Here is a 21,560-nt window from a genome sequence, read left to right on the forward strand (position 1 = left end):
CTATTATGACCCTGAGGGCATACTTGAGCCGTTTAACAACCTGTAATAGTACATTGTGTCTTAAGGGCGGTAAACAAGGAATTATGAACGAGAGTCTATTAGAAGCCCGAAGTCGAAGACTGAGGGCTTTAATGAGTCGATGTTCGTAATTTTAGTACCGCCCGTGCGACATACAATGTTTTTCATCACATTTGCGAGTAAAATTGTATATTTGTAAGAAAAAACTAATATTTTTTCAAAAATTGCCGATACCGCTGACTACGCTCTTGGCAGCGCCAGCCTCCGCGCCGCCCTACCCCAGCCTGACCATGTGCCCGACGTGCTCCTACACGCCAGCACGACCAGCACGCCATGCAGTATCACACTCATGCGACCGACCTTGGGCTTCATGACAACAAAATTAGTACGCGCAATGACTCATTTACCGACCACGGGTTTCATGACAAGCACATTAAGGTCGAGAGTTTTATTTGGGGGGTTGCAACCAAGGTAGCCTGCATGTTACGACACTGTTTACGAGCAAGTGTGATGAAAAAAATATTACCGTAAGGTCGGGCGGGGTACATTGGCCCTGAATGGTAACTTTGGGCCTTGGATTAATTCGGTCCGTTTTATTATTGCTTTGAGAATATGGCTCTCTGTCATGTGGTTGACAGATGTTAATTGATCGATCACGTTTTTCTTTTTCGCTTTATTTTACGTTTTTATGTGATTTTCATATTTTATGGGCCAAATTATCCTGAAATGGGTCAAAGTACCCCGACCTTACGGTATATTGCTAGAATATCAAGATATCAGTCAGTTACTATTTACGTTGCACAGCTGACGGATTAATTTACCCAAATCTGTATCATGCGCTTATAGTGGGACGGAAATATCAAAACATTTAACTCTCATTTAATACCTTTATTACTCCATTTATTTGTTTACATTTTAGACTAACTCTTATCTAACGATTAACGAAGAGCAATCGAAAGTATCAGAATAAACAAAAATATGACGCGGATAAAATTGCCCTATAGGAACTAAGCATTACAAATATTACAAATAACCTAGCGACCCAACCATAGGAATGTCGAGATCTGACGATAGTCACAGAGTTCAACAGAGGCACTCGCTTGCGAACTTAACGTTTTCACTGCCTACGATATACCCAGAGATATATAGTGAGCGGCAAAAAATCGGAACCTCAAATGTATGCGGTAATAAGTAATTTTATATGTAGAGTGGACCAAATTTAGTGCCGCTCAGTATATTATTTGCTTCTTTGAAAAGGTATAAAATACAATAACATTTGGACCATTATCGCGCACAATACTATATTTAAAATGGCAAGCACACCGCGTACGTCAACCAATAAAGACTCGATATTGTTTAGCTGATGTCCTACAAAATAGTGAATATTCATTTTACGTCAGGAAAACTCATAAAAAATAACATTTTCGATGAGTACTAATAATTACCATTTGTCCAATGGAACCTGCTACATTTTACACGAGTTTGCACTGTACTACATAAACATAACACTATCACAGTCCCAAAGAACAAATTTGAATAGGAAGTATCCGCTATTGCTGTTTCTAAGTTAATGTAATGTCAAAATGGTGTCATAATAAACTACTAATTGAAACGACAGCCTCGATAGAAAATCGTCGTGCTGCATAAACTTACCTGATGTTAGACGACTACTTAGGCTTGGAAGCTGATTGCAAGTTTACCTACATCATCGAGTGGACATGGATGCAATTATATGGCTTAAACCATCTCAAAAGTACGTAAAAAAAAACTAGTCTGCCTTAGAGTGGACATGGATGCAATTATATGGCTTAAACCATATCAAAATTACGTAAAATAAAACTAGTCTGCCTTAGTACCATCGGTCAGGATGAAAGGTAAAGTCATTCGAAGGAGTTTTTTTAGTCAATTGTTTTTACGTCATTATAAGTACCCGAACGACAATGGTATCAGCAGTTGACCACTGGTCTATAGAGTAACTCTGAAGTGCTTAAGAGCCTATAATTGCCCTCTTGTTTACTGATGTGCCAAAGGAAACTTTCCAAAATTGCGGAACTTTTCATAGAGGAAAATTTCGGACACTTCTCACAATTTTGTATGGGGTTTGAAACTTTCTGTTTCTTAAATTTAAATTTCCTACATTTCTTGTGAAAATTTACCGAAATTTCCGAGAACTTTTCCAACTTTTTGGAAACTTTCTGCAACTTGCACATCTGTACTCATGTGGCAGTCGATGGCGTAAATAAACTTACAATACAATAAGATCCCGTACTAAAGTGTAGTATATCACGCCCTCCCGACCCGTGGTCCAACTACTATGTCCAACTGGTTGTGCCCAGGGAACGTAACTCTACTCATGGTCCAACCGGTTGGACCACGGGCAAGTAAAACCAGTAGTCCAACTCTGGAAAGAATGTTAACCCATGGTCCAATTAATTCAACTAGTTGAACTACCACTTGAATTTTGTGGAATAGAGGTTCGGACTGTTGGTTCCACTGTATTCAGAATAAACTACATAGTTGTTGGAAATAGTATCACGACTTTTTTTTTTAATGCAGTAATGTTAGTATTCCGATACACATGACCCAAGGTAATTTTACTTTCCCATGGTCCAACTGGTTTTACGTAACAGTTGTTCATATGCCCGTTGGACAATAGCCTCTCAGTTGTACCACGGGTCACAGCAATAAATTGCAGAAAAAAAGTATTCTGACAGTTGAACCCTGGGTAAAGTTACGTTCCCGTGGTACAACCTGTTGGACATAGCAGTTGGACCACGGGTCGGGAGTGACATCACGCGGTTCAATTTGTTGACCTTTTATTACACGCCGGATTAAACAGTATTAGACACGATAGGTCGAACGCTATTGTCTTTAGCACGCAACACACGCAGTGCTGGCTCTAGAGCACTAGAAATTTTTCTAAACTCTTTCATTTTAATAAAATTAATATCTTTCTGTGACAAAAGACGAGGATTTATTTTCATATTTTATTAATTTACAATAAATAAGTTTCAAATGTTTAATTTGCGAAAAAATAACTAGAATTTAACCTTATGCCTCCATGACCCCCCCTGGCTATGAAGTTGGATCCGCCCTTGTTAGCAGGCCAGTGCCTCAGAGATCCTGCATCACAAAAAGTTAGTTAAATACAATTGTACTTCTAAATGGTCTTTGGTGTCGAACTGACTCAACATGGTGGGTTGTCTTTTATAGCTACAACAATTTGTCGAAATGAGCAAGGTAAAAAAACCCTATTTAAACAATACAAACAACAAGTCTTACGATTTACAGCCCGTACATCTCACTTATCCACAAATTGCACTTATTTAATACAATTGGTACATGACAAGCGAAATAGGAAAACTATAACCAGCTCCCTCTAACAGCCATGTTTAAAACATAATAATACTCTGGGCTTTGTAAAAACATAAATACACAAAAATAATTCACATTTTTAAAGTTACTGTCACTATTTAAATAATTTCAACAACCAAATACGAAACAAATACAAATCAAATAAAAAATATATTCTAAACGCATACTGGCAATATTTTAGACGAACTTACAAAAATACAGGTAAGTGACGTACATTTAAAATACTGATGCTACTTTAAAGCATAATTTAAAAAGCACACATGAGATACTGAGAACTGAGTGTAGACACCGACCTTATTGTATTTATAAGACACTAATATCTGCCAGTTGCCCTAACACAATTTTTCGACACAAAAATAAATACAACTTGGGCGATTTTTTTTTATTCTTATGGGGTTAGGGCTTATGCGTTACTAACAGCCAAAGTGTATACAAATGTTACGCGAAATCAACATAATTTTTATGACCTACTATAAAAAAAGCCTCAACATCATAAGCACTCATAAGCGAGTGCCTATGATGTGAGGCTTTATATCTAGTACTCACTAGATATTAAAACATCGAATAAAAAAAAGTATTTAGTGTGGTTTTACAGTGACGCTTACGCCAGCGCGGTTGGTAAGCGCGGCCCGTAGAACTATGTAAACGATCAACCGGACCGAACGCTAAACTATGTAACGATCCCAGAGACGCAAAGCTCGTGGCCCGCGACGCTTCCCAACCGCGCTGGTGTAAGCGTCACTGTAAAACCACCTTTAAAGATCATACTGAATTTCACAAAGACCCTTTGCCTCAATTGTACTTTAAATGTTACTGATTCCTTTTCACGCTTTGCATTTTTGATGAAACCAACACTAAACGTGAGAGATAAAGCTAGCTGCCATTTTTAATAGATTTTTGTTGATAGAGAAAATTTACAAAAAACACTAGGTTTCCACAAGGGGTGGTATGGTACCACTTATAGATTCAAAAAGAAATCAGACTTTCAAGAATTCAAGTTGTCGAGTAAAAGGTGAAGATTAAATTATATATACATTTTGATTAAAATCGGGCTAGTTAACTTCGTGTAACATTAGTATACATGGCTTGACTATATATGACAAGATCACGGGGCATCACATTGTTGCAGGCTACGCTATCACCAGCGGTTCGTCGTCCGAAAAGCCGTGGATCGGAGGAACGTCGTCGTCGTCTGGAACAGTATTTTAAGAATTTTAGAGTTATGTTAATTTTAGTTTAAAGCTAATGCTCACCGCGTTTCTTAAACGCACCGATTTCACAGCGCATATTCTGTGCTTGAGTTTTAGTATTAATACAAACGCGCGTCGACGGCGCATTAAAAAAACGCGCTGTGCAAAGACCCTTATAGTTAGAGGTGTGTAGTGTGTTTTTAACCGTGGTGGTCTAGTGGTTTGACCTATGGTCTCTCAAGCTGAGGATCGTGGGTCCAGACCCCGGTTTGCACCTCTGAGTTTTTCGAAATTCATGTGCGAAATTATATATGAAATTTGCCACAACCTTTCCGGTGAAGGAAAAGATCGTGAGGAAACCTGCACAAACCTGCGAAGCAATTCAATGGTGTGTGGAGTTTCCAATCCGCACTGTGCGCGCGTGGTAACTACGGCCCATGCCCTCTCATTCTGAGAGTGCAGCAGTGGAACGTATATAGACTGGGATGATGATGAATGTGTTTTACATGATTTTTATTAACTTTAATTAGTATATAGTTCCCATTAAGGGCCAGTGAGGTTTAGAATCTTAGCAGATACCATTGAATTGGTTTAGATGAATGCGACTTTGCTCACGATTTTTTCCCTCAACGAAAAGCTCGTGGTAAATTTCAAATGTAATTTTGCTAATAAATTCCGAAAAACTTAAAGACAGAAAAAAAGATCTAGTAAAGACTTTTCACTGAAATCTAGTTTTTTATTTGAGGACTATTTCTTCGTATATAATTTTCGGAGAGCTGAACTACCGTCAAACGTGTCAATTTTACCTTTTTCGACTAAAACAGCAGTGGGAACAGCAGGGTAAGTAGCTGGAAAACTAGCATGCGGGTCACCTGATGGTAAGCGATCACCGCCACCCATGGACACTTACAGCATTATTAGGACTGCGGGTGCATTGCCGGCCTAAAGGGGAGGGGGAAGGGGGGAGGGGAGTTGGGCCTCTGGATCTCCCACTCGGCGTACGAAACACAGTAGGAAAACTACTATTTCACGCCGGTATTCTGTGGGAGTGTGGTACTAACCTGTCATAGCTGATAGGTACGACTGCCCCATTCTGGCGTACTGGGTCGGTCAAAAAAAGGCTGTAGCGCGATTTAGATTTAAGTAGGCGATAAATTAACATAGATTAAGAATCACTAACACTATGATATGGATGTAGTGAACGTCTGAAATAAAGTTTAATTTAATTTAATTGAGACGATCTTGTCAACTGACCATGGTCCCCGATGGTGGCCTGTCCGCGGCGGCTGTCGTAGCTGAACCGCAGGAAGGAGCGCGTCAGCCGCCTGTTCCTTAGCACGAGGTGCAGCAGGGCGCCGCCCAGCGCCAGCCCTCCGATGAGCGCGGCGCCGCCGCCCCACCAGAGCGCCGTTACCGCTGACGTCTGCGGCTCAGCTTCACCTGGAGAAACGTGACTTTTGTTACTTACTATCAGGGCGCAGTGACCTAAAGTGGGTCATGGCCCCCAACACCAGATTACGCCACGCTTTGCGATCTTGAGCCGGCTCTTGCCAGCCTTCGACCACGAGGTCCAAAAGGAATGAATGACTTTTGTTAGTGAATCATTATAAAACCGCTGTATCCGGATCTTTGTGTACCATTGGACTGCTTCAAAAGCTCCTTCATCGAAAAGCCGGCGAATTCGAACAAACGTGCTCTTGTCAGTGGACTACCACTACTTTTTTATCAGTACCTAATAACGAAAGCAGTACCGGGCAGTTACGTAATAAGTGTGAGAACTTTAATGGCTTCCAACCTTTCCAGAAATTACATGACACTGGATCACTTCGTTTCCGATAATTGAGGAAATATTTAGCGTTTTTCAGGAGTTTATTTTTTTAACTTAAAACAATATTGATGCTAAATCTAACGTGATCAATATTCTTGCGAATTGTATACCAACGATTGCCTTAAAATATACATAAAGTATACATACAACCATGCTATGTGAAATTTCATCTTATTGAAAGCTTTGGGTTAAGGTAGGTTAGTTTAATAAGAAATCTTAAAAAAAACTGTTCCCGAAATAAATTACCGTTAACAAATGAAAATGATGGAAAAAGATACATATGAAATTAGGGAAAACGATGTAGAAACCACATTTTACATTTGAGGTAGAGAGAACTTAACTAACCCGCCATTTCGAGCGTGTGCACTTCGCTGAGGTCACTGTAGTACCCATCACTGGTGACGGCTCGCACGGCACAGTACAGCGTCCCGCTAGCCACGGGCACGGTCACCAGGCGCGGCGAATTCGTTGCCGTCTCAGTTTTCATCTCGGGTGGTAGGTGCACCGTGTCTTCGGGGATTTCTTTTTCGGACACTATTATTTGGTAGGTGTATCTGGAAAATGTATAAGTTAATACATACCTACATAAAGTTATTAGCTATGAAAAAAACTAAGGTAAAGTTTGGTCGCATCGGTATAATCGGTACTTGTTTCAAGCTAAGGGTCACAGTACCGGAAAAATATCGATCTATATATCCCTCCAGTACTGGTATTACCGGTACCAGTTTCAAGCCCTAGTGAAATAGTAGCGGTAAAATACTGGTATATACCGCTTTGATACCTGTATTTTTGGTAAAATTTTTAAGTCCTACCTACTCGCCGTCTTAAAGATCTAGGATTTTCCAGATTATTTAACTTACTTAGGCGTCTTTGGGTCTTTGTCTGTGTGATGGTCGTCCCAGTTAACCATGAGCAATCCGTTGGGCGCGAGCCACGCGACCACGTTCCTCGGCGCGGGCACTTCTCGGCCACGCACACTGAGACACTTCACCGCCGCGTCACGCTCGTTGGACTGGAAACAAACGTGTCGGAGTTAGATGAGGATCCAATGAGCTACATTCATCAAGGCGGAAATAGCTTCTTATAAGCACGCACCGCTTTTTTTTAATTTTGTTAACACAATATTGAAGTGATTGAATCAGTAATAATTAGTAGGCAAATAAAATAAAAACGGTACCATTTTGAAAAAGTATGGACCTTTCGAAAAGATCGAAACTAATCTGACGGTTCCGGACTTACAACCGTGCGTTTATTTTTTTAATTTTATTCACCTTTTATTTCTTGTAAATCTTGTATGCTTGAAATCTTGCAACTTGTCTATCCTGCTTTTTGTAAACATATTGTACTGCTTTTAGTGTTCAATTATTAACAATGATTGTAAGTTAAGTGCGGGTCTTTTATTTTTATATATTTTTTAACAGTTTAATTAGTATCGCGGACCTAGTGGCGTAACCACACTAACATTTCTAGATGTTATCCCGGGGCGTGGCAACCGACACATCACTATGGACCAACAAAAGAAACCAGAAGCACTCACGTAAATGCAGATGTTGTACCGTCCGCCGACCGGCAAGTTGTTTATGACATGCGACAGCTTGACGTTTTCCGTGGGCTCCAAATCGTAACGACTGATTTTGTTGCGGGTCTCTTCTGTTATCTCCAACTGTAAAACAAATTATTAATTTATTTCAATAAATGTCACAGCATAAATATCCAGTGTTTTTGCGGCGTTTAAGTTCGTCTGCGAAGAAATAACCCGCGAGATCTAAGCAGTTTTTTTTTTTAATTATGAGTATCCTACACGCAAATCAAGGTTGTAAGGTTATTTGTGTCACAAGGGAGCAAAATGGTTTATTTACGGCGAGGGCGTACATTGAATCCAGAATGTCACGAAGGATTCTGCAATCTAAAGTAGAATCTTGAGCGTAATGAGGGATTCAAGTGTTAACGCCCAAGATGAAAATAATTTTGCTCCCGAGTGGCTCATACAACTTTTCACACCGAGCATTAAGAAACTTGAATTAAAATATTCTAAATATTATTAAAGAACAATCAGCATAGAAAATGGCGTGGCTTTACAATTATCAACTTCAAAAAATGCCTTGAACAGAAAAATTGCACTTTGCTCCCTCTCGTCAGGGAGGAAAAGTTACTATTCTGAAGGAGAGGTGTGAAAATATTTGATAATTGTATAGTCACGCCATTTTCTTATGCTGGTTGTTCTTTAATAATGTTTAGATTTTTTTTTCAAGTTCCTTAATGCTATTGTAGAATCCTTCGCTACATTCTGGATTCAATGTACGCCCTCGCCGTAAATACACCATTTTGCTCCCTTGTGACACAAATAACTATTGCACACCACCTAATTAACGCGTCGTTTTTTTTTTCACAAAAGCTATAGATTGAATATAAAAAAAATAACACTTTTACCCTGTATGTGACAGGCTCGTGCACGACATCGCAATTAGCGTTCCAAAGTATCTCCATTCTGGTCTTATCCTCGTTGAACTCACAGTGTAAATTCTTTATGGGAGCCCTGAAAAGAATTAAAAAATTAGTCCAAGATATTCGTAGGAAGACTACTATTTATTATTGTAAGGCTTTTTTGTTTACAAAAATAAGTCTGACATTTTCATAAATTAATTTAGAAATCATAAAATGTCGAATTAGGATCTATGCACATCGATCGACGTGGATCCGACTTAAGCCGATCAAAAAGACCACCATGATACTCGTAAGAGCGAAAAAATGGTCAACCGTCAAACAAAGACGATCGAAGCGATGGACTTTTTTTTTCGGTCTTATTGCGTGGGCAAGGAACTTTTATAATTTCACCATCTCCGTCATTCTGCCAAGATGTCGGTTGGTCTGTCTATCTGTCCATCTGTCCACGGCTTAACTTCGAGACTGCTAGTGCTAGAAAACAGTAATTTTAGATGATATAAACCACGCGGTAATTCATAGAATCCATTTCTTCAATATGTTTTTATGGTAGGTACATATCGTTAGTTCAAAGCGTTTTAATTTTTATCATTTTAGAGCGTTAAAAGTAGATATTTCATACTTAGGGTTCTCCCTTGTCACAATTTGGTGGATCTTGGCCATCGGTCCGTTTGCTAATGTCACGGCGAAGACGTAACTCTCGCAGGCGTGCAGCTTATCTATAAGCATGCTGGTCGATTTCGTCACCTTTTTTACTGAAAATAAAACAAAAATATACCTACACATTTTTTTTATGTCATCATGATATATATCCGGTCTCGCTTCGCTTGGGCTGTAGTTCCTACGCAAACTCAGTGCGCAGTGGTACCTTCACGCACAACATTGAACTGCTTTGCAGGTGCATGTAGATTTCTCACAATTTATGCCTTCACAAAAAAGCCTATCGAAAATTACAAAAGTTATTTCTCAAATAATTTCCGAAAAACTAAGAAGCGCGAGGTTAGAGATACATTTTCCATGAGCTGGAATTTAATAATGTGTGTATAGTTCTCGATTCGCTCCCGGAGAACTAAGGCTCCAACTCTCAGTCTGACAAGAGGCCTGTGCCCTGCAATGGGACGTATAAAGGACAAGATAAAGAGGTGCGAGCCCAGGTTTGAACCCACGACTCTGCTTCAGCGACCGTTTCTCTTTAGCGGGGACACACAAAATAGTGTATTATGTTACTTTTTTCATGTGTGTTTTCATGTATTTCTTTTGGTTTATTTGTGTGTAATTGTGTAAATTTTATTGCATTTGTGTGTCTTTCTTCAAACGCCATAGGTCAAATTTTTAGCTTTCTCATTAAAAAGAAGAAATAAAAAAAAACAATACTCACTTAAAATTTTGTTATTCAACGCCTCGTTATAATAGACGTTATACTCCAACTCCTTGCCCTTGTACCGTTCGTCGGTGGGCGGCGACCAGCTAAGCTGAACCGAGGTGAGTTTCTCCTTGACAAGGTACGCGGTACTGTTTATGACCACGTCCTGTGTGCCCTCGGGTCTCAGGAATATGGTCAAAGGCTGGCCGGTGATGGCGCCTTTAAACGCCATGACGTCTACGTAGATTCGCACGCCGGTGGGAAGGTTTGTTACTGTAAACATAAGTTATTTACTGGTAAAAAGGTATGCAAGTTTCACAGTGCACAACCAAAATACTTGCACGTTATTCAAACAAATAAAAACGAATATTTGTTAGGTAACATTATCATTATTTGGTTATGTGCGTATTAAAAAAATAAATCTCAGGGGTCAGGGTATATCATCAACTAGCTTTTGCCCGAGACTTCCTTCGTAGAGAAATATATGAAACTTGACAGAAATAAATTAATTTGATATGAACTCAGTGTCAAATGTTAAAATGAAACGGCTGTACGATGGGTACTGAAGCTAGAGAGCACGATAAACACGAACTTTTCCGGTAAAATACGATGGAAAATTATACACTAACCCCCTGAACATGAAACTACCGTGAGACTCACTCATATTAAATGATGTTGCGTGCTCCTGAGAAGAAGGGCTACGAAATAGCCCGAAACATGTCGAGCTAAACTCGATTTAAGACGTGAGTTATCCGTTACAATATCATTTAACACTAACCCCCTGTTTCACCATCCATTGATTATGTATGACGTATAAATGTGATGCCGTCTTTTTTTGTTTTGTTCGAATAGACGGAGACGGGCATCACATTTATCGGTCAGATAAAATAAATCAATGGGTGGTGAAACAGCCCCTAAATCTGTATAAATAATACTCGATTTTTTTATACTGACGCGTAATGTTAGTAGCGTCGGTAATGATAGGTTCCCACTCGACGTAGGCCGGTCTCGGCGGCCGCACGAGCAACTTGTACCCCTCGATGCCCCTTATCTTCGGCCACGTGAGGAACGCCGTCGATTCGTTGATGCGCGCCAAAGACACGTTGGACAGGTCGTCGACGTCGCCAACGTCATCGAACATGATCGTTTGGACTTCGGATGAGTTGGAAGTGAATGCGCCGTTCGTTGCTGTCACCTGAAATAGTTAGATTGGTTATTTTGAGCTCGAAAATCGTACTAGTATAAAAATAAGATAAATATCACGAGACACTTGACACAGTTTGACCTAGTTCCATATAATATATATTCAACACTCAAGACTAGAAAACAAACATTCATATTGTTATATAAATATTTGCCCCGACCGGGGAGAGACCCCGGGACCTCAAGCTTTGCAGTTTGCTTTGGTCGGATTGACATGAAATTTGGCATACTTGTGTAAATCTGGGGACAATGCAATAATCTGGTAGTGACATCTTGGTGATCCAGCCAGGATTGTCTCCGCAGGACGGAACTCCTCAATATTTAATGCCATTGACTTGAAATTTGGTACGGGAATGTAATTTAGATGACAATGCAAGTACAGTCAGCAAAAAAAGCTTGTATTTAAAAAGACATTTCAATTCATACCAAACTAAACTTACCCAGAAAGAATAATTCTTATTAGGTTTGAAATATCCTTTGATAGTCATATTGGTCTCGGTGGACCTAGTCATGATCTCCATGGGGGGTATGGGCGGTGTGTAATACACGGTGTAGGACTGCAACTGCCCCTGTGGAGTCTTCGGGGGGTCCCAGGCGACGCTAATGCGGCTACCGGTCAGCTGGGTCACCCCTAATTTTAGGGGCGGCGACGGAACTGGTAATGAAAAACAAACCACATTATTTGACGCAAACAGAAGGGTGTCGTAAGTTTGACGCCAATGTATTTCTCTCTGTCTGTCAGTGGCATCATAACTCACAAACGCATTGATTTCTATTCGGTTTTTTTACGTGAAAGCGAGAGAATGAAAATTATGTTTTTGAAGCCGTTGATGTTGAAGCTATTTTTCATGGCATTTCGTGACATGCTACCGTACCTAGCATGGTTCCCAATTTAGGGGTTTTCCCCCCAAATTTAGGGGGTATTTAAAAGGTATGGCATTATTTTAAGGCGTCCTATTTTTAGGGGTTATTATTTTTTTGGGGGATTTTATGCCTTTTATTTTTTTGAATAAAAAATAAAAGTGTAATTTTTTTGTGCCTGGGGTAACTGAATCTAGAGTTTGCCTCAACAAAACAACAGCGGAAGTAAATACTTAAAGCTTAATGTATTATCTTTAGTAATAACTCTTTTTTTAGGGGGAGTTCCAAGTAATTGTGGTAATTTTACAGGTTTTTAACTTAAGCTTTAGGGATAAATATTTTTGAGAGTTGGTAACACTGGTACGCTTGCCTCCTCACAGGTACTGTTTTTTATGTGGTACACTTATGATGCATTACCTATTCTAAGGAAAAGGGTTGGTGTTTAATTTTTTATTTTTTAATTGATCTTACCTCCTTCTCCAGTAGTCGCATTCACGTATTTATTGGATGCATACGTTTTGTTCGATCTGCTGTCTTTGATGTAGAACGTCACATTATATAGAGTGTAAGGTTCCAAATCAGTAAATCTGCCAAAAAAAAGTTTAAGCTATTTGTATTATTTTTATGTGCAATAAAGAGTTTACATACAAACATTACTTACTAGTAAATTAAAAGTGATAATTTGAGGTAGCCATATCCAGTCCAGTGGCGTGAAGTGATTTTTTTTCACTAGGTAATCAGATTTCTATAGGAGTCGTGCATCGAGGGTTCCGTAAAAATTTGTAGATATCTATAATATCTATGAATATTCAGTGTTAGCAGAGCCCTGCTACTAAACAAAATGTATGCGGTGTAGTCATTTCTTCTCAACAGAGGTTTTTTCGAACCAGTGGTAGGTTTTCTGACATTCATAAGTGCTTGTAATAGCCTAAATTGAATTAGGATATTTTGACTTTGACTTGAATTTAGAGCAAGCACGCCGTCTCTTTCTGACGCGATACTCTGAAGAGAGACGATGTGCTAAAACCACTCGCGTTTAATCGGCAATTAGCAATTTAGTTTGGAAGCCGAGGTTTTTCCAACTCACTACGATATGGCTACCTTCAAAAAGCGAGTGTACCATTTCTTGCAAGGCCGGCAACGCATCTGCAGTCCTAATGGTGCTGCGGATGTGTATGGGCGACGGTAATCACTTAACATCGGGCGAACCGTCTGCTCGTTTGTGTGCTTACATAAAAAAAACGAAGAGCGTGCTAAGCCGAACTAATTATTTACCTGTAAACGCTCTCATGTATCCAGGTCATGTTTTGACAAACGCCATGTTCCACCTTGCAAATGGATGGCATGAAACTGTAGAGAACCATCTTCTGTTGCGACATCCAGAAAGATATTAGGAAACTGGTCGAATTTATCGACGGTTGGTCCACGCCGATACCTTGAATCTGTAATTTTAAGCAATAAAGATCATCATTACCATCCAAGGTTTATTAGGAAGGACAAGACACAAGAATCTTGATCACACTGGCTAGATTCAGCATCGGTGTTGTCTTTAGTTTTCATAGAAAATCAACCCATCATCTCTATTAATAATATTTGTCGAAATGGTAATGAAGAAAAAAACCGTCGCAAAAACTCTGAGTATTTACCCGTTTGATAGATTAAATCACCGAATAATGCAAGAAAAGTTTTTCTATTAACATCTAACGGGACCTTTTCTTGTTCGGTATATTTCTAAAAAAAATATCACAAGTACTGCATAATTCCGGACACTGCATTTAGTGCTACACCTTACCTGATATCCCTGTGTTTCATTATTGACACTGGTACAGTTGGCCTCGTCACTGCCGTCATAGCAATCCTGGTGGCCGTTGCAGATCGAAGCTTGTGACACGCACAGCATACCGTCGCCGCAGACCGTGTAGCCGCTCGGGCAGAAAGTCGTCGTTTTGGAGCCCTGCATAATATACTATTATGTTTAAAGGAGTTCTGATATGTTCGCGAGGTCCTGTCTAGTATATAGTGTACTAGCTTTTGCCCGCGTGGAATTCGGTTATCGCGCGCTGTTCCCTCGGGAACTGTGCATTTTTACTGAGATAAAAAGTAGCCTTTGTCACTCTCTGGCCCATAAACTATCTCTATGCCTAAAATCACGTCGATCCGTCGCTCCGTTTCGACGTGAAAGACGGACAAACATACACACAAACACACAACATACATTAGTATGGATAGTGGTACACAATAGTATAGGTAAAAAAATAAGAAGATGACCTGTTGTATATGTAGTAGTAACGTGTCTCCCATATCAATTCTGTGCACTACTACATACAACAGGTTATCTTCATAAGTTTTTTACCTATATATCATTATGCAGTAGTATAGCGTAGTAGTTATGAATAAATATATTAATTCATTCATTCATAGTATATGAAGCTACGTGAACCAAATATAAATCCGTGCATGCCGCTGGCAGTAACTTACCGCACAGTGCGCCTCGTCGCTCCTGTCCTGGCAGTCGGCGCGGCCGTCGCAGAGCCGGTCGGCGCGCACGCAGCCCCTCCCGTCGCTGCAGGGCGTCTCGTCGGGCCCGCAGCGCCGGCGCGCGCCGCCGCCGCGCCGCTGACAGTTCCGCTCGTCCTCGCCGCCCGGACAGTCCTCGGCCATGTCGCACACCCAAGATAGGGGGACGCACACGCCTGGGTATACATTTATTTATTTACTAGTGTTCACCCGCGGCTTTTCAAGCGTAAATCATTATATATAGCAGTTGAATTGAAATTCCGGAATTTTACAAAATTTCCGTGGCAATTAAATAGTGGTTTTTATTGACGTTGGATGATAAGCAACAGTACCAAATTTCGTGACTCCATACCCAGCGAATGAGATTTCGAGTTTATATCTCGATCCCATGGGAATATAGAGATAAAAAATAGCTTTGTTTAATCACGGTGTTTTCTTTTATCATTTAATTTTAGTATGTAATTAACACTTATTTATTTATAACTGATGGCGCTGACCACACTAAGTTTCTTACCCGGTGAGCATGTAAACTGAGTCTTCCCACACTTCCTCTCCCTTGGCAAATCGGCATCCGGCGCCGTTGTACTAAGATCCCCAATCAACGCCCCACAGCCAACCTCGTCAGAATTATCTCCACAGTCATTGATACCGTCACACCGCCACCAATAAGGCAGGCAATTGTTGTTTTGGCATCTGAACATCCAATCTAGACATGTCGTGTTTGTTGGGAAGTCTATTGCTTTCTCTGTGCTCGGGCGAGGGAGGACTTTGGAATGGCCGATGCTTGTGCAGTTGAGTTCGTCGGAGGATTCATGGTCGCTGCAGTCGTTTTCGCCATCGCATACCTGTTTGAACAACGTTGATTGCTGTTGTTAACAAATGTAGAGAGGAACGGTTGAACGAGCGAAGAGAGTGCTTCACGTAATAAAAATCGGTATTTCTTCAGGGATAGTACATATTCGCGTAACTATAGCTGACAAATTTTGTTCACTTCCCATTTTTACTCCAGATTCGTTGAAATCAACGAAATATGATGTTAAAAGCAATGAAACCATAGAAATGACAAGGCACTTATGTATGGTAGAAGATAAGCGGATTTGCAATAGGTATCCTCTCACGATTTGTATTTATGTAGGTATGGACATAATACGACAATAAAGAGTAGAAAACGGATGAAAGAGAAACTAAAAGTTTCCATACTAAAATTTTTGCATATTTAAGCGTTTCATATCATAGTAACTTCTGCTCTTTGTCATTGGAGGGAGAAAATTTTAATTACGTACTTAGCGAAGGTATTCAAAAACTTCATAAAACATTTTAGAAATGGTTCTAATCTAAGGCATGGCTATGAGCATTGTCATATTTGCGGAAAAACTGTGTCCATCGTTACTTGCTCACGTCTAGTTTTGGTCCAACTGTTTCGGACTCATTTCTAGTCGACTGTTCGCGACGGTTCGGACGAATTAGGCCAAAATTCGACTTAGAGCAAGTAATAAGTAAATTACACTATCGTACATAAAACCATGATAAAAACTTAATAAACCTATTTCGGTACAATTGTGAACTCATCGGATGGAAGAAGACTATAATAGTGCATGAGTAATCCGGGACTCCGGTTACGCTTCCAACAACTTACCCATGACTTGAATATGCACTTGCCGCTAGGGCATCGGAACATATATGGAGCGCAAGTAGAGTTGCTGCATTTGTCAGCCCTTTCATCCTCGCCGCCGGGGCAGTCTCTCTCTCCGTCGCACACCCACGGGTTCGGGATGCAGATCGCGTTAGTGTCGTTGCCGCAAGCGAAGCCGTTTAGGGAGCAGTTGACGGTGTCGGGACGTTTTGGAGTTATCTAGTAAAAACGAAACAAGTATCTATATGTATTGAAAAAAATATACTATTAGCCAAAAATCAAAGTAGCTTTACTGATACCAAGCACTAGCTGCCTGCGAAGCAGTAGAAAAAATATTTATTAAATTACCTGTATCTTTTTAGAAACTACTTCTACTCTTCATTCTTCGGTAAATATAACACTAATTGTCAGTCCCACACTAAGCAAAGCTTGTAATATGGATGCTAGGCACCGAGTAAATATACTTATATATATAAATACATATTTAAATGTCAAAGACTCGAGAACAAACATTCATAATTTTCGTACAAATATTCGCCCTGAACGGAGATCGAAACTGTGATCTCACGCTTCACAGCCAGGTTCTCTAACCACTTGGCTCTCTGGTCGTATCTACAAGCTGTCACTGTAACACACCGCTAACCGTCTGTCTACAGTAAACCGAAGACATGGCGCCTCAGGCAGCGAGTGTTTAATATTTGTCAACACAAAAGAAAATTGCATCCAATGTTGCATTCCAAGGAGCAAACGGTAACATTTTGGGCACTCCATCTTATCCCTTTAGCATTTGCAATCGCTGTGATATTGTGAGCATCTATTGTCTATGATTTGAACTTCAAAGAAACTAGTTAGAATACTAACAGTGCAGTTACGTTCATCTGAGCCATCGTGACAGTCGTTGTCTCCGTCGCACATCCATTTCGAGTATATGCACATGCCGCTGTCACATTGGAACTGACTCTCCGTGCAGTTAGGTTTCTTGCAGCCTGTCCAATTAAAAAAATATATGTTTTTCAATATGAATGGAAGGAGAAAGGGAAGGCCTTTGCCCAAAAGTGGGACACCGTACCTACACCGTATAGGGCTTATACTGCTATTAAAAAAAAAGTAGGTATTAGTCATTTCATTACTTCACGAAACACACGTAATAAAAGGGATAGATATACTTTGTTATACATTATTTTCATTATGAGTAATTTAATTACCTTAATTGTGTCACGTTTGTGGTTGGTTAAATAACTAAATGAGCCAATCGCAACCAAAGCCCTAACGTCAAACGGACCTCACGATACTAATGCCATCTAGCGTATCAACTTTTAACTATAATTTAATAAAACCATCGCCTGTATGACTCAAGATCAGAATATAAATTTTAATTTTAATACTGAAAGTGCCAAATTAAATTATTTCATGTGGAAAGGGTTTAACAATAATCACCTCGTTCATCGCTGAAGTCGGGGCAATCCACGTCACCATCGCAACGCCACTGCGGCAGGTAGCATCTCGAGTCGTCGTCACAAGAGAGCATAGGCGGCGCGCACAACGGACAACCGATCTCATCGGAGAGATCCCCGCAATCGTTGTTGCCGTTGCAGTGCCACGATGCGGTTATACACATGCCGTTCTTGCACGTGAATTGGTCCTGGTGATTGAAGAGTTTTATGGAACGAGCGAAGCGAGAAGCGAGTGATTATAATAAAACACGAATAGGTATTTGTTAGTGATAACTATTCATAAATATCTGAGTATGGGTAGAACTTTCTAAGTTGCTATACTCTTTGCAGGGTGGTCGTGGTTCTCTGTCGAGAATCAGTAGTGAACCTTCAAGAAGACTTTCTTAGCACGTAGTTCATAGAGAGCGCCGCTGCTCACTCTCACATGAGGTCCCTTAGTCATACTTATTTTATGAACGGAAAGAGATGGGTCCATCCTGTTCTAAAGCAGCACGGCACAAGTAGAATATGATAGTAAAAAGTAGTTAACGAATAAAAAAAACCTAATTTTTTTAACACAAAATGGTCAAATATTTTACACCAACAATGTATTTACAAAGAAAACGAACAAGAAATTATGTCTGGTGTTAAAATATCTATCGTTCAAAGATAAAATCGATTGGGGCATCAAATAAATTGCTGAGATGTTTCAGTGAAATCTGATAAATTGATAATAGTTTCGACACATTATTTCCAATAAAACAATATTGATATACTTACAGGATCACAAGTAGCACCCGCCTCCGTAGGGCAAGTCATATTAGAAGACGGTTCCATTCCATTAGCGCACATACACTTCCCGTTCACCATCTTGAATCCATTAGGGCACAAACAGGTAAAACTTTTTCCGGGCCCACCGAGGCACATAGTGTCACAGCTAGTATTCTTATACGAGCAAGCGTTACTTCCATGCTGGATAAAGTGAGCGAACACCTTTAAATCCATCAGTCCCGAGAAAGAATTGTTGATTGTAATGACATTGTCACCAGAATCTTTGTCAGCAATGAATATAGACTTGGCCTTCCAATCATCCCAATACATTTTATCCTTTAAAACAGCGACCGCGAAAGGATGTGACACTTTCTCGTCTTTCCATAAAATCCTCTTAAAATATCTGCCATCTATATCAGCACTGGCAATGTAGTCTTCCATAGCGTCTACCCAGTAGATTCTCTCAGCCATTTGATCGATTGTTATTCCGTTAGGCCATTGCACGATTGGCTTACCGAAGAGTTTTTTAACGTTAGTACCGTCAAGGTTTGATCTGGATACTGTTGGATTAGTCCTGTCCCAATCGGTCCAGAATAAGTATCCCGCTTTAGGATGAACGGCGATTCCTCTAGGCTTGGAGAGAACTTTAGAATCCAGAATAGTCACCCTCATTCTACCAGCAATAGTCAAGTCAGTGCGCACAGCTTCGATCTTCTTCCGCATACCATCGACAAAGAACAAAACGTTTGATATCCAATCCAACGCCATCCCTTCAATGCTAGCCAAGTCTGTATCAACAATGACTTCTTGCGTCGTACCATTATTGAAGCACTGCCGGCTGATTTTATCAATTTCAATATCAGCCCAGTATATGCAATTGTTTTTCAAGTCGAATTCTATGGCTACTATATTATTCTGACTCTTCACAGGGAATAGAGTGGAGTTGTCTGATAAGTCTATACGTGCAATTTTGTCTCTAAGTGCCACTAAGATGAATTCGGTTGGTTCTTCGAGTGGGCAAGGAACCATGTCAGGAGCATACGTTAAATAGGTGGACGATGTGCAGACATCACCGTCGATTTTTCTGTAGCCCTTTGTTCGTTGATACAAAGTACCAGGGCGGCATGGGTTGGGAGTGGCGTACGGGTCGTGCTTGTCCGATTTGTTTCGAACACAAGCGTTGTTACTAAGCTGGAAGCCGACATCGCATTCGTAATCTCGTCTGCTGCACTCACACACCTCCTTCTTCACAGGTCTATCGTAGTTGATACCATTGTAGCAATTTGTGTGGGCCAATCTCCTTTGGAAAGTGTCTCTGGTTCCTAACACGCAAGACACGGACGAGTTAGGAGGGGAAGGTGACCAAAATTTGTAGTCGTCTGGCGTACAGTTTCGCGGGAAGGCATTTTGTAAGTCGATGGTTATGATTATCCACTGGTGTTGCTCATTGGCTGAACCGAACATGGTGAATGTGGTGGTATTTTCTCCTGGTTCAGTCATGAGACCGTAAATGCGGAGGTCGTCGGCGTTAAACCTACGAATAACCAATAAAATTTAGTACCATTATAATTACCTGTAGAAAAAACACAATGAATGCCAACGTTTATCATAAAATGTACACAAAAATAAGCCTTTGCATGCGACTTTCACCCCGTGGATCTATGTGCCATGTTTACAGTATAATACAGAATAACTTTTTGGATGCGAATGCGCGGTTTCGGGTGTTATGGTGTAATGAGGGCTAACATTTCTGAGACCTCTCGTTACACTAGCGCCTATAGCGGCGACTTTATACGCGATAGCCCTCATTGGCTCAATTAGTTATCAGCCGATTGCAAGCAAGACCGTAACGTCAAAAAACCTCACGATACTAACGCCATCTAGCGATATTTCGCCTTTTAGCACGCTAGGCACGGCCAGCCAAGAGATGCGAGTTCAAATCTCAGCTAGCGCACCCGAAAAAAATTTTCGTTTTATTTTTATTTAAGACTAGAACAAACAAGCTAACGAAAACAAAACCAAAAACGGGAAAATCCATTCAACATACAGTACAGCGTGTTTCATTGAGTACGAAAAGGGGCGGTCTCGGCAAACACCATACACCATGATAAGATAAAAGTTTCATCCCAAGAATCTCATCACAAAACAAAAGTCCCCCAGGGAAATCCTAATCCTAATCCTGTAGGGAAACTGTAACGTTACGCATTATCAATAATAACAATTACTTACTGATAAGAATTCCACTCGTTCCCCTCGTTCGTTGAATACAGAATCTTCCTTGTTTCCCCTCTCAGTTTGAAATATTTGACAGCAACCAACACGCCTCCGTGGTCTCCGTAGTTGAAGAAGTAATAGTCCTTAAGGATTCTCTTCCAAGTTAAACCTGCATCTCTACTGAGGTATACGCCAGGAATACCTTTCAGCGATTTGCCCATAACGCCCGTGGCCATGATTATTCCTGGAGCTGATTTTGAGCTCATGATACTGGCTGACCTATGAAACGAAAGAAAAATTAATTCTACGTATCGTCTTTTGTTTAAAAACGTCATAAAAGGGGGCGTATTTAGAACGTTCTTAAATTTTAGTCACAAAATAGAACAATGAAACACGTTTTGTTAAACACTGCTAGACCATATTCAAGGTCAGCTGTCAATCCTGAATGGTTAGAAGAATCTGGAGTAACTGATTTAATTACACTTCGTGCGTCTCTTTCAAACTAACAGAAAATTAAAGAGTCGCAACTAGCAACATTCCACAAACGAATGATAATGCTTCAGTGATACAGCGGCGCGCAAGCCAGGTTTTTGCCTTTGACTTTTTTCTTTTGCCGCTCTGCATGTTGAGTCGAATGTCGGTAATACTTTAGAGTGAACTCCACTTATATTTTCATCTCACACTTACGTATAATCCCCTCTATTTAGCCGAC

The 21,560-nt window shown here is 40.3% G+C and overlaps 1 protein-coding gene across 2 annotated transcripts in view; it reads right to left on the reverse strand.

Moving 5' to 3' along the window:
- Window positions 1-891: 891 nt before the first annotated feature.
- Window positions 892-21,560, reverse strand: part of LOC141429724 (sortilin-related receptor-like) — a 49,208-nt gene continuing 28,539 nt past the window's right edge. For both annotated transcript variants that reach the window (XM_074090200.1, XM_074090199.1), the window contains 20 exons: window positions 20,864-21,127; window positions 18,644-20,168; window positions 17,868-18,072; window positions 17,292-17,416; window positions 16,434-16,649; window positions 15,312-15,642; window positions 14,759-14,973; window positions 14,073-14,234; window positions 13,556-13,722; window positions 12,752-12,867; window positions 11,860-12,074; window positions 11,171-11,411; window positions 10,232-10,489; window positions 9,476-9,608; window positions 8,842-8,947; window positions 7,949-8,074; window positions 7,272-7,423; window positions 6,757-6,965; window positions 5,838-6,023; window positions 892-4,585 (listed from right to left, as the gene is read on the reverse strand). In XM_074090200.1, the coding sequence (XP_073946301.1) occupies window positions 4,524-4,585; window positions 5,838-6,023; window positions 6,757-6,965; window positions 7,272-7,423; window positions 7,949-8,074; window positions 8,842-8,947; window positions 9,476-9,608; window positions 10,232-10,489; window positions 11,171-11,411; window positions 11,860-12,074; window positions 12,752-12,867; window positions 13,556-13,722; window positions 14,073-14,234; window positions 14,759-14,973; window positions 15,312-15,642; window positions 16,434-16,649; window positions 17,292-17,416; window positions 17,868-18,072; window positions 18,644-20,168; window positions 20,864-21,127 (5,014 nt within the window). In that variant the 3' untranslated portion in view covers window positions 892-4,523. The remainder of the gene's footprint in view (window positions 4,586-5,837; window positions 6,024-6,756; window positions 6,966-7,271; window positions 7,424-7,948; window positions 8,075-8,841; window positions 8,948-9,475; window positions 9,609-10,231; window positions 10,490-11,170; window positions 11,412-11,859; window positions 12,075-12,751; window positions 12,868-13,555; window positions 13,723-14,072; window positions 14,235-14,758; window positions 14,974-15,311; window positions 15,643-16,433; window positions 16,650-17,291; window positions 17,417-17,867; window positions 18,073-18,643; window positions 20,169-20,863; window positions 21,128-21,560) is intronic.

The sequence above is a fragment of the Choristoneura fumiferana genome, chromosome 7, assembly GCF_025370935.1.
Source record: "Choristoneura fumiferana chromosome 7, NRCan_CFum_1, whole genome shotgun sequence".
Classification (NCBI taxonomy): Eukaryota; Metazoa; Arthropoda; class Insecta; order Lepidoptera; family Tortricidae; genus Choristoneura; species Choristoneura fumiferana.